This window comes from Mugil cephalus, chromosome 4 (genome assembly GCF_022458985.1).
Source record: "Mugil cephalus isolate CIBA_MC_2020 chromosome 4, CIBA_Mcephalus_1.1, whole genome shotgun sequence".
Lineage (NCBI taxonomy): Eukaryota > Metazoa > Chordata > Actinopteri > Mugiliformes > Mugilidae > Mugil > Mugil cephalus.
This window is the reverse complement of record NC_061773.1, coordinates 19,020,066-19,032,673: the sequence shown is the minus strand read 5'-3', so window position 1 is coordinate 19,032,673 and position 12,608 is coordinate 19,020,066. Positions and strand designations below refer to the sequence as shown.

The window sequence follows — 12,608 nt, the reverse complement described above, 5'->3', positions numbered from 1 at the left end:
TTGAATATCTTAATATTGAATGCAACATGATAATAGTAATGTACGTTTATAAATAGCGCTAGGCCGACTTCAATATAGAACACATATATTAGTTAGGGGGCCCCTACTTAATCTCTCCATCAGTGTGGGCTCCTTGGCCTGAAAAACATTTAAGACCCTTGGTCTAGAGTTACGGTTCTGTTGTCTTGTTTTATCTAGTCATCAATCTACAATCTAAATATATTAAATTTTGATTGAAACAGACATAAATCATCACATCGGAGGAGCTGGAATCAGTAATTGATTGCTTTTTCGGCTTGATGAATGACTTACACTTTCATTGCTTATCAGATTAATATATCTCAGGACGAACTCCTCCGGTAATTGACTAATTATTCTCAGCATATTCAGTTTGGGCAGATAGTAGACCTCCCAGAGAAGCCAACATGTGGTTTTTAAACACATACATAGAATTCATTTTTAGCTCTGTGCTATAGAGGAACAGATAACCGTGTTGCCATTTCTCCACCAACGCTCGCGTTAACGCTCGCTGCTTGTGGCTGCATGTGTTTCTTCCTCCCCCTGAATCCAAACACATTTCCCATCCGTCTGATTCCTCGCGCGCTGCATTCGTCAAAGTCGTTTTCTTGCTTGTCGCAATCACACTCCGTCACTCACATGTGTTGCCGACATACACGCGCCGAATCGCACTTGACGGGAACATCAGCTGAGTTTCTAGTCGCCGTGCCTTAATTACTTTTCTGCTCTCTCCGACGCCGTCTCACTCCAGATCACCCCACCAGTAACTGCAAAGCTCACTGGCCTCTAATTGGGGTCCTGATGTCAGCTTTGCTTATAACACACACACACACACACACACACACACACACACACATCTTTTTTTTTCTCTCGCTCTCTCTTGTGTTCTCTTTACCTCTCACTCCCCTTCCGTCCGTCAAGAATCCCTCCTCCTTTGAACGAACGCCGCGTGTGCGCGTGCACCCGCACTCAGCCGGTGTCAAGCGCCGACAGTCATGCAACCACTTACAGATTAGACGCAGAAGGACCCGGGCTCGGTCTTAATTGGCGGAGATCCTCCACCCCCTCGTTCCCCCTCTTTCCCTGTTTCTGTTCCCCCCCACCGCCGGTATGTAGATACACACCTGCTCGCCCACATGGAGATGGGGCGGCCGATCCCCGAGGACCCGCGCACGGAGAAACACACTCATTAAGGAGGCGGTGTGCAGCAGTATGCCCCCCCCCCTCCCTCGGCCCTCTCCCGCTGTTATTCTCACAGCGAGCGTACACGCCGCTTGTGTGGAAACCAATGTTTTCATTCAACACCCGCGCCATTGTGCTGAATTCCTGGGCGGCGGGAAGGGACCGCGATTCACCGAACGAAGACGTGACTTTGTTCTCCTTTGTCTGAGCGAGCTGCATTAGTCGTGAATGATCTTTTGTGACCCCTTTTTCCTCAGTTAATGAAGACTTTGGCCGCGTTTCACAGGTTAAACACGTGGTTCTGTGCTCTTAGGTGTACTTCTTATGAAGACCCGGGAATGATTTATTGCTTCAATCACCCCAGTGTTTCGTGATGCCTCGTTCTTTCATTTGTCTAATTACGCCGCTCTAATGTGCTCGTTTTCCCCTACCTGCCTTCTCCTGCCCCCGCCGATGCGCTGATGTAATTCATTTCGGCCCCCCCGATGCCTTGCAATGGCAGAGATGCCGATCTCTTCCCACTCGTTCCTCTTAAACACGTGTAAATGTTACAGAGTCCGTTGGGGCCGCGCACACCTGCTGCCTTTTTTTGCGTCGGTGAAAACCTGATTTCTGAGACGCAGCCCCCCGAGCGGCGGAGCACGCTCGTGTCATCAGTCGGCAGCAGAAAAATGAATCATTAACCTGTGTGTACGCACGGGCAGGTGCTGCAGCAAACGCGAGGTAATGTGTGTGCTCGGCTGCAGCGACTGGATACACGGGATACGTAGCTGCAGTGGAGGAAGGGAGGGGTGGATGGAAGGATGTCAGAGGATCAGAGCGATGATGAAAGAGCAGCACAGAAACCCCAATGATGCGCTCCATCTCTCTATTTTCTTCTCCCCCCTCCTCCCCCCCACTTCATGATTCATCAGTCAGCGGTGACACATTAGTCCCCGCCGGGCGAACGGGCCTCACCCCCCCTCTCTCCTCTTGCAATGAGAGAAATGGACCTTTTCTGTCCTCCCACGTAGCCGGCGGTCAAACAAATGGCAGGTTACAGGAGTGAAACGGACAAGAGGTGTTAAACTCCTTCACCGATGTATTTGATGAAGTCCTTGGGTGCGCAGTTACTTTACATATATATATATATAAACGAGGAGCCAAATACCCATAGACATGGTCAAGACCTCGGTTTATCCGCGTGATTTCTTGCCTTGAAGCAAGCGTTCATTTGCCAAACACCCATAGTGTTAAAGCAAAGGGGTTCATTTCCTCTTATTTACGTTTGTTTGCATTTCCCCTCATTGCTTTTAAGTGCCGTTTAAAGGAGATTTATTGTACCGTTGCAGGAAAACTGCGGCTTGAATTGTGTGTTCCCCTTTGACGGACATGTAACTAAAGGCACCAAGTGGATCATTGCCACACTAGATAGCTCTTATTGGCGTAATGGCGGGCGAGTGCAGCGGCATCTTGTAAATGGCTCCTGTCAAAAAAGCACTCCACGGATCGGTGTTCTTTGAGGACACACGCTGGCAGGCGCAAACACAAATACTTGAACTTGCGCATAAACAAACTCCCAGTTACCGGCACGCGCGCTCGCAAGGCCTCGTTTAATGCGGACGCTCTCGTACACACCCATTAGGAGGAGATAAACGCTGATGATGGGTCCCTTCGCGGACCAAAGCAGGAAATCAATTCACTGTATGGGCAGGAAGCGTCGTATTTTTGCCCACTTCGCATTAAAAATTCTGCTGACTGCTAACGTTCCAGTGGCACCATAACGAACGGCATTGCAGTTCGGAAAAAGCAGTGATGGGAGAGCAGTCTACCCTGCTTGGTGCCCAAGATTCACCTCCGTTAATTTTCGGGGCTAGCCGGAGGCTCGGGCCGGTGAATCACTGCCTGTTGCGAAGGGACAAGGTGAGCCTTTCTCATCCCCCAACCCCTACCAATCTCCCATTTCTTCACACCTCCGTGGCCATTGGGTGAGTCGTAAATCTCCACCATTGCACCATCTTTTGTTTCCATGACAATGCTCTGCAGCGGGGTCTCCTCTAGGGTGGAAGTGTGCATGTGGGAGGAGGGGATTTCACCCCATCTTTTTTTTTTTTTCTCCTCAAAACCCACAGAACACTTAATGCTTCCCGCTTTTTTTAATAAAAGGCCTTCCTCCAAATACGACCCAGCATATTTTAAATGCACGGCCCCTCTCGTGCATCCTTCCTGCGTGTTCGGCCGCGCCGATATGAAACCTCCGCCACATTTAATTCCGCTGTTGACACACGCACGGTGCAAGCTAAATAAAGCCGCGCTCGGCGCGGCTGTCACATGCGAGCCGCCGATGCACGCGTTTGATACGAGCCTTTCGCTCCTTCGCCGTGCAGCGGAGAGCAGCTCACCACAACAGCCGTTGCTTGGAGACCGTCTGTCAGTTCCCCTGCGGTCACCAGGCACCGTCGCCACGGTGACAGATGGACCTGCCTGTTGGAAGCCATCACTCTGCTGAGATCTACCAGCACGTACGCATACACGCGCGCCGCGGACAGACAACATAATCTGCTTAGTAATGGCTTCCGTTTAGCGACTGCTGCGCCGCCAGGTCGGTGCAACAGTTCCTATCTGTTGAGCTGTACAAGGTGTACAGCAGAAGGTACATTACCTCTTGACAGGCTGTACCCAGTTCAGCAGAATGCAATTAATACAAACCCACATCCTTTGGCTGCGAGTTTTGCTGAATTCATTTTTCGGGAACAGTATTGTGCATCAGGGCTCTTTACGTGTGAAGGAGCGGTTCAACCACAACAGCATGAGGTTTTTGTCTTCTTGCATACAAAGTTTTAGAACTGAACCAGCTGTGAGGCTTTCACACGGAGAGAAAAAACAAGTCCACTGAAAGCCATGTTTTCTTTTCCTCAGGCGGCGAGACTGTTTTTCTGTCGAGTATAATAAAATACATCACCGCGGTCTTCAAATATACTTCATTCTTTTCGCTTTCTCGGAATCAATAAGACTCTGTTGATATATCATTACTCATAAAAATGGCACGGACAGATTTGGTGCCCTGTAAGTCGATTATTCACTGTTAAGACACATTACAAGATTTAGTACACGTAATAAAATGATCACAGAGGTCCCGGTCCATTCATTGAGAGCTAGAGGTGCTGTGGGTTTTTAACGGACCCCTCTCAGGCTGTCAGTGCACAGGCCGGGGCCAGATCGCCCACCTGTCCAAACGCTTGCTTCCCTCTCTCTCGTATGTAATTAGCGCTGGAGGCTGGCCCGAACACCCAGAATACCTTTTGATGTGGCAGCCAGTCTTCTGCACACGCTGACACACAAAACCCAGCGGAGCTGCCTCTGTTTACAGATGTGGTGCTGACCTTTGCACCGTTTCATTAATCATTTGGGCGTGATATGATGCAAAGTTGTCAGAACATTTTCCTACATTTTATTTTCTCACCCAAAGTAAAACAAAACTACACACGTTCAATTTCCACTTCGGATTTTAAAAGCCGACTATCCAAAAGAAATAACTTTTAACGTGGATTTTACACTTAAAGATTTGAAGGTGGTGCATAAAAAGTCCTGGATCGACCCGCTCTTGCTTGTCTGTTTTCTGTATCTGATCGCGAAGCTCGGAGATAAGAGTGTGCTGAGAGACGCTGACATGCAACAGCTGCTGCAGATCAGTTGCAGCAGATAGATGAGGGATAATCGGACGCTATCCTCACGCTTTGACCGACAGCCCAGAGAGGAGACGTCGGGATCGGCGGCGCGGTTCCGCGTGCGTGTATTATTTAGGAGGTTTTCTGTGAGCTCTCGATTGAACGATACCTATCGATTGGAAGAAAAGGTGAAGAGGCGAGAGAAGGGAGGAGGGGCGAGGAGAGGAGAGAAGAAAAACTGCAGGCTAGACACAGTGGGAGCTGTCAGTTGTGAATGAACCCAGATAAAGAAAGATAAGGAGTGTGTATGATTGCGTGTGTAAAGGATCTCATCCTCTCAGTTTCCCAAAAGGGTTGACATGCAGTAGTGGCCCATTTTCTGAGATGAAACAGCGTCTAGTCTCGCACATGTATGTATGTCAGGAGAATGTGTGTCATATTCCTCTTATTGTTGAATTTTAAACATTCTGGAGGTACATGAAACTAGCAAGTCTTGCATTTTCTCTTTGTTTCGTGCATCCCTTCTCCTGCTCTCATTTCCATAACTTCATGCAACTGTTTATTTGATCCAGAGCTCAGGGAGGGAGTGAGGGAGGGATCCAGGGAGGGGGAGAGGGCAGCGATGTGCCCAAGGAGCAAATTTCCATAGTTAGGATCCAGGCTGTGTTAGCATTTTGTCCAGTGTAGGAGTGGGGCAAGGACTTCATGATACGTATCACGATACTTGATTCACGATACGATACATTATTGCGATATTACACATATACATCAGATGGCTGATAATTCATGGGACAAATTGAGTGGTGGTGGAGTTGCAGAAGTCGTTGACGATCGGCTCAAAACACAATTTTTTTTTTCTTTTAAAATCGATATTGTATCGGAAGAAAAAATATCGCGATATATTGCCATATTGATATTTTTTTCCCCAACCCCTGTCCAGTGTGCGTGTTGGTGTGATAATGATATTTTCTGATCACCGCTCACCCACGAAGAACCACGTCTGTGGTACGTTAAGCGCACTTTGATTTGTGCTAAGAGTGCTGCGTGGAGTCGACTGATGCCTGCCTCTGTGTGTGTGTGTGTGTGTGTGTGTGTGTGTGTGTGTGTGTGTGTGTGTGTGTGTGTGTGTGTGCGCTGCAGGCTGTTGGCATGTAGTGTGGGGGAGCCGAGCTGTAGAGAGGAGAGGAGGAGGCCGAGATGGAGCATAGAGAGGAAGAAGGAGGGAGGGCGATGATGCTGAGGGAAGAAAAGGAGGGAGGGAGGGAGGACACTGTGCAGTGAGGTGAGAGAGGGAGAGAGCGAACGGGGGGGAAGAGAAAAAAAAAAGGAAAAGGCAGCGGGAATAGGAGAGACTGGGAGGACGCGCCAACTGCCTATAGATGCTGGAGCCTTCGACAGCGGAGCGCGACGCTCAGCGGACACAGGAAGATGGTCTCAGTAAGAGGGGAACTGACGGTTGCCTATAATTTAATGTTCAGTATCTTGGACTCCTTCTCCATGGGTAATGCTACGGCCAGGAACTCCAGAGCAAAGCTCGCTTTTGTTCTCTTTCCTCCTCTCTCTTTATTCTCTGGCTTAGTTGCTCTCCGGGATTCGGTGCTTCCCTCTTAACTCTGTCCTTCGTCCCTTCAAACACTCTCCGGTTCACGTGCGCGCGCCTTCCGTCGGGTAGCCAGGGTCTAGTGAGCGCTGGGTTAGCCCTCGAGGCTGGCCCCGCTCTTCCGCTGCACCAGTCAAGCCGAGCGCTGGCCGCGGCAGTGATGCAGATAGATCGCGCTGACTGCCCCCCTCCTCCTCAAACGCCAGCCGCGGATAGGAGAGTGGAAAAAGAGGAAAGGAGGGAGAAGGAGACGAGGGCTAGATGAGCACTGTTGTGACATTGTTTGGGAGTCTGCACCCCCCCTCCCCTGTTTTTTCTTTTTTTGCATTCAGCTCTTATCTGAACGTGGACTACAGTCTATAACTCCATTGGTAACCTTCTCTCCTTTTTTCTTTTTTCTCTTCTCCCTTTGGCTTCACAGGAGTGGCACCTGCAAAGAAGAGCCCCAAACTGGTAAGTATTAGTTTTCTTATATATTTTCCCCCCATCCATCCATCCATCCATCCATCCATCTATCCACCCCCCGCTTCTCTTTCCCCCATTTACATGTGCGCATCTTTCTGGGGAATATCGCTTTTCGCTGCCTCTCGACTCCTTCCTCATCTCCATGTCCCTTCGGTGTGCGGTGGAAGTTGTGCTTATGTTGTGGGCCTGTTTGTAGACGCGGGATGCTCTGCTGTGCGGGGGAGGCTCCCTGTAGCTTCACATCAGCCTCACCCCCCTCCCCACTCCACATCCCCACCTCCACCCCGACGGGGGATGGGATGAGGGGCTTTCTTTGAAGCGCCGCGTGAGCTGGGTTGCTAACATGCTGATGATGGCATGGCGCTGGGTGCCAAGTTTGCAGTCTGAGAGTTGAATGTATGATCCCTGCTTAGCCCCTTCCTGCGATGACTTCATCAATACAGGGGACTGTGTCTGACTCAACGTGTGTTTGTCAATTTTGTTTTGCAGGACGATTTTGACCTGGCTCCTCCTTACGGAGATTACACTAGGATGGTACGTGATGCTGTTTAGATATGGAGGCGAAAGGCTTTGGGAGTGAGCTGTTGTGGTATTGGTGCTGGGTAGATAATGGTGACGGCATGCCTGTAGCTGATGATAAAGGTGGCGGATAAGCTGATAACGGTGTTAGCGCGTGTGGTTTTACATGCGGGAAAACTAAACTACTGACTGATGACTGCTAATGCACCGAGGCAGGGAACCTGAGTCTGTGAAGCTGACTCTGAGGAAGCAGCGAGGAGCTGTTGTCACGGCCCCACCTCCGCATCCCTCCACCCCTTTTCCTTTTCCATCTGATGCCTCCTTAACAAGTTATTGGAGCAGCAGAAAGCGATGTATTAGACCAGTCCCTGAGCGCAGGGTGTGAGAACACAATGACTGCAAGAAGGTCAAAGCAAATAGATCCATCAAGCTCAAAAGATTTGCCTTCATTTGCGCGGGGATGAGATTTGGGCTGTCGGTGCACGGAAACTGGGAGAAAAGTCAAGAAACACACTGACTGATTGGAAAATGCAGGCACCATTTTGTTTGATGGAATGAAAGTAACCAAAAAGAAAAAAAAAATCATTTTGTGGTCAAGAGAAAAGCATCGCCCCAGAGGTCTGGCTTCGGCACCAAAGAAGGCCCGAGTTTCTGATTAATTATCAGACTCCATTGATTTTTAGTTAACCACAGAACCCGTTGAGGTTTCACTCATAACACCGGCAGCACTCCAGATGGAGCCACAGCTCTGACTTAATATTTGCTAAAGCGTCAGGCTCCTTTTATGTCTAACAAGGATGATGAATATAAACATGAATTGCAGAGGTGTCGGAGACTGATTCAGGGAGTAATGAGTCTGAATTTATTGAAGACGTGGCTGCACTTTGAAGGCCAAACACTTTGATATTTGAGAACAGATGAGCCACTTGCCCCCGCCCTTTCCCGGTGTATTTTTGTCCACCACATCCAAAGCAATGCGAGGTCACGTGACGCGAGGAGACTGAGCCGCTGTCATTTTCTCTTAAAATATCTGCCTTTCTTCCCCGCGCTCTCTCCGTAACCCTTTTACTTCGCTGCTTTCTGTTTGAAGTCTTCGCAGCGGTGTGGATTCTGCAGACTAATGGTGAAGATGTGACCGTAAAGGAAAACGAGCATGATAAACAGGATTTCTGCGTTCGCTGGGATTGTGCTTGAGCTCAGGAATGTGTGCGCCGTACACTCCTCAATACACCTGAAATCCTTGAGGAGGTGCTTAAGTGCCCGTGTTATTGAAGGGCCAGTGGCAATTCATGAAGAGTTTTACATTTGTGCCTTCGCCAGTAAGAAAAAACCCTCCCCTCCATTTAAATCCCACGAGTGCTTTATTCGCTGTGAATTTCTCTCAATATGCAGCGGGGATGCAGTTCCTTGTTAATACATTCCACTCCGTTAAACAAAAGGAATAGGCGATGTACGCTTGTAAGTTGAGCTTTTCTCCCATAGCCGAATGACTTAATCATGAGAAACCATCGCTGCCTTTTTTTTTCTCTCTTTGTTAGCTGAAAGAACTCTGAATAAAACTGTGGTATTACTCTTCGCGTTGAGAATATAGCAACAAAACAATGGTTGACATTACACTCCTGCAACCTGTTTCTCAAAGAAGGAGCGATCTTTGATATTTTTAAGTCTAATACAATTTTTTTTTCCTATCTTCACTCTCCCTGTACCCTCTCACCAGCCCCATTCCCCTTTTTTCTTTTCCACTGCTGAGCATGCAGTAACCTTTTCAAGTTCCAGTGTCTGCCTTTCCGCCCTCTCCGCGTTTATCTTCCGCTCCCTCCAAAGCTGACTCTACATAGTTAAATGATATTGATCTGCTTCTCCAACAGCAGTTGTCAAGGAAGGACAGCCAGAACAGCTCCCAGCATAGCGTTTCCAGCCACCGGAGCGCCCACACAGACTCTCCCGTGCACCCGTCCCTGGCGCCGCCCCTCAGCGAGAGCGGCGCTCCCCCGCCCCCCTCGCAGCCCCTGCCGGGACTCCCGCCGCAGGACCCCTCGGCAGACGGGACCATCCAGAGAAAACCAGACCCCTTTAAGATCTGGGCCCAGTCCAGGAGCATGTATGAAAGTAGGCGTAAGTATATACATTTTTGGTGGCGGTTGGATGAGGGCTGCATGGGGTGTTGGCTCGCTGGAGACCCTCGGTGTTTGTAAATGGTACTGCAGATTTTGGGGTAAGAGTTAACCCTCCTATTATCCTTGGGGTCAGTTTGACCCCAATCAATGTTCATCATTCAAAAAATAACTGTAGAGGGAAGGTCAACTCACTGGTAGCAATGGGTTATTTATGTAGTCAACAAATAAACAAACTGGATCAACAAGTTTATGAAAATCTTTTGCTTTAGGGTAAAATGTGTTAGTAGTATTTGAGGATAATAGGAGGGTTAAGTGTTGTACATGTAAGTGGTTTACATCTGATGATGTAACAGGCAGCAATGGTGATATATTGACCTGTCTAATGGATTAATAGTCATCCTCTGGGTAATGGGTTTGGTTCTGAGGTGATATATGTGGTTGTCATGTTTACACATGCCAGGTACAACCAACCAAAAATACGCCAGCATTCCTATATTTAGTCTCTGCTTTATCAGAGTTATAATGTTCAGGTTTTGTTTGTTGAAACAACTTCAGGGTTATTTTACATTTTGAGGCTTTGCCTTATACAGAGATGTGTATCTGCTATTTAGCTTGGTCACAACACCTGTCGCCATTTATAACTGCGAATTTTACACTTTGTCTTGAAACCTTATTCACAATTTTGGAATAAACTTTAGAATCATTCATCTGTAGAAAAACAGCTGGATGATAGTTTTCCATCGTGGGGCTGTGTCATTAACTTCCAATATGGTGACAGTACTTAACCAAAGAACGGTAGCCATTAGATTCAGTTGTGCTTCAAATGTTTGACAATTTATTTGTTATTTGTTATTGTTGACTGCCCCACGACTGAGTGAAATCTGCGCACTAAATACAAAACTAGAACCAGCGGGCGATCAGCTTTGGCTTTGCTCACATAGAAAAGCGTAATGGTGGATGGATTTTACTCTTCAGAGAGCCAAGCTAGCTGTTTCCGTTAGCCTCCCGTCTTTGTGCTAAGCCACACTAATCATTTGCAAATTTGGCATAAGAAAGTATCTTCATCTTCACATCTTTTCATCTAGCGCCGACTAAAGTTACCTCCCAAGAGAATCTCCGTTAAAGCAGTTCTTCAAAGCTGCACAGTTATCCTGGATTTTATTGTCATTTCTGACCAGAATTAGAAGGCAGAAGTCGTCCACGTGTTCTCAGCCCTGGCCTTAAGACACTACTCGCTGTCGGCTGTCAGCATTGGCACCAGTGACACAGTTTTAAACCGATCTTCCCTTTAGAGGCACATGGCGTATAAGTAGCACTACCAGTAGTGAAACAGATGTCGGTGGCTTGCATGATCTTCTCTCCTCCTCCTCCTTTATAAAGCTCTAATTAAAACATACAAGTCTACACGTACTTACAAGTAGGTGTTGTCTCCAAGACCTGCTGTCAGGGAAAATATCAGGGGTACAAGAGAAGAGTCTGCAAAGGTTGAAAAATTGTAACAATTAAGTATTTTCCCAGGTGGCATCACTGAAGGATTTTCATTATTTAGAGGAATGTGAAAAGAAGGGCAGGGCGGGGGCTTATAGTGCAGACACCTGTTGGAAAGCTGCCACGAACACGCGAGAGGACAACAGAGTTTGAAAGGAGATTAATAAAAAAAAGTGAGACCTGAAAGAGACCGAGACCAAGGAGGGATTGTAGTACATAGCCGTCCTAATGTGACTGAATCTCTCAAGGAGTTTTCTAAATTACCCGTTCTCTGCACCAACGGAAAGGCATGCAAAGAAGGCACGAAGGAGGAATCAAAAGAAAAGATGTAAAGGAGAAATATCAGGATGAGGTCAAGCGTCGGTAGATGAAGGGAGTCTTGGGTATAGAAACGTTTAGGATGACAGGGGTGACAGCTGACCTGTGCCAGCAGGTATAAACCCTCCGCTTCCTGGTTCTGCATTGAGCTCCGCTCCCAGAATTCTTCAGTATGCACCCCATAGGGCTCAGTCCTTGGCAGAGAAATTTCTCCACGCAATATTCGCCGTAATGAACAGTTCTGCCGAGATCAAGGTCTTTGAACGCTCCATGTGGGGGACGATTTCTATTTGCAGAAGAAAAAAAAATCCTCCTGTAAACCTAGCCCAGCATTAGCCTGCTCTGAAAGGCAGAGAGTCCAGAAGTGGTACGAGAACTCTGTCATGCTTTATTGGACTTCATTTTGATTATTGTTGGACTTTAACGGGTTCCAGTTTCCAGTAAGTTTAATTTCCTCACAGTTTGAACCGGCCTTGCTCTTTATTAGCCGCCGCCGCTCCCGGGGCCGCGTCGGACCGTCTGTCTTTGTAAAATATTGATCCGTTCATGCCTAGTTGCCTCACTGCGGGGATCACTTGTGGCTCTATTAATCGTCAGGAGCGGGCCGCGCCGCTGACCCTTCAGAGTGCGGGTGCAGATTACGACAGTTAGCCTTTGACTCCTCGCCTCCCGAGTTCCTCCGCGAAAACTTTTTATGATGGATTAGAAGCGATAGCTGCACACTGCGGGGATTTTAACTGTTGACTGAAGGAACAGATTGGAAGCAGGCTGCTCGCGTTTTCTGCCATCCCGCCGCCGCTTAGTGGCTTTCGCGGCCCTGGCAGCAGCGAAAAGGAAATCTCCCGTCCAATTTACACAGAGGTGCTTGTTTGCCAGCGCGTATGGCACAGCTGTGCCCACATACGTGGACATGGACATGTAAATTAACATAAACACGTCGAAGCTCATTTGCGTCCGGGAGGAGGCCACACGCATGTCCTGTCGCTCCCCATCTCCAATGCTACATGAAACATGAGCTGCCTCTTTTCCAGTCCTCTGCCTCAGTGGACTGTGAACTAGCCATACTCTGCTCAATAATATATAGCCCATTCCAGCGCGTATTAGTGCCTCTGTCAGGTGGGAAGTGCGCTCCAGCGTAGGCAAGGGGTGGAAATGGAGGTATCGCATGTCACGCATCGCTTCATAAAAGAAACAGCGCAACCGAGACCGTTTTAAAAAGCGTATAGAAAGTAATGCCAGGCTATTTCAGACATC

General features: G+C 48.2%; 1 protein-coding gene across 12 annotated transcripts in view; it reads left to right on the top strand.

Annotated features, from left to right (window-relative positions):
- magi1b (membrane associated guanylate kinase, WW and PDZ domain containing 1b) overlaps positions 1 to 12,608 on the top strand; it is a 131,970-nt gene that overhangs the window by 104,120 nt on the left and 15,242 nt on the right. For 7 of the 12 annotated variants that reach the window (XM_047581870.1, XM_047581871.1, XM_047581866.1 and 4 more), the window contains 3 exons: positions 6,869 to 6,900; positions 7,402 to 7,446; positions 9,300 to 9,546. In XM_047581870.1, coding sequence (XP_047437826.1) covers positions 6,869 to 6,900; positions 7,402 to 7,446; positions 9,300 to 9,546 — 324 coding nt within the window. The remainder of the gene's footprint in view (positions 1 to 6,868; positions 6,901 to 7,401; positions 7,447 to 9,299; positions 9,547 to 12,608) is intronic. The other 5 variants (XM_047581874.1, XM_047581872.1, XM_047581867.1 and 2 more) reach the window with 4 other exon arrangements.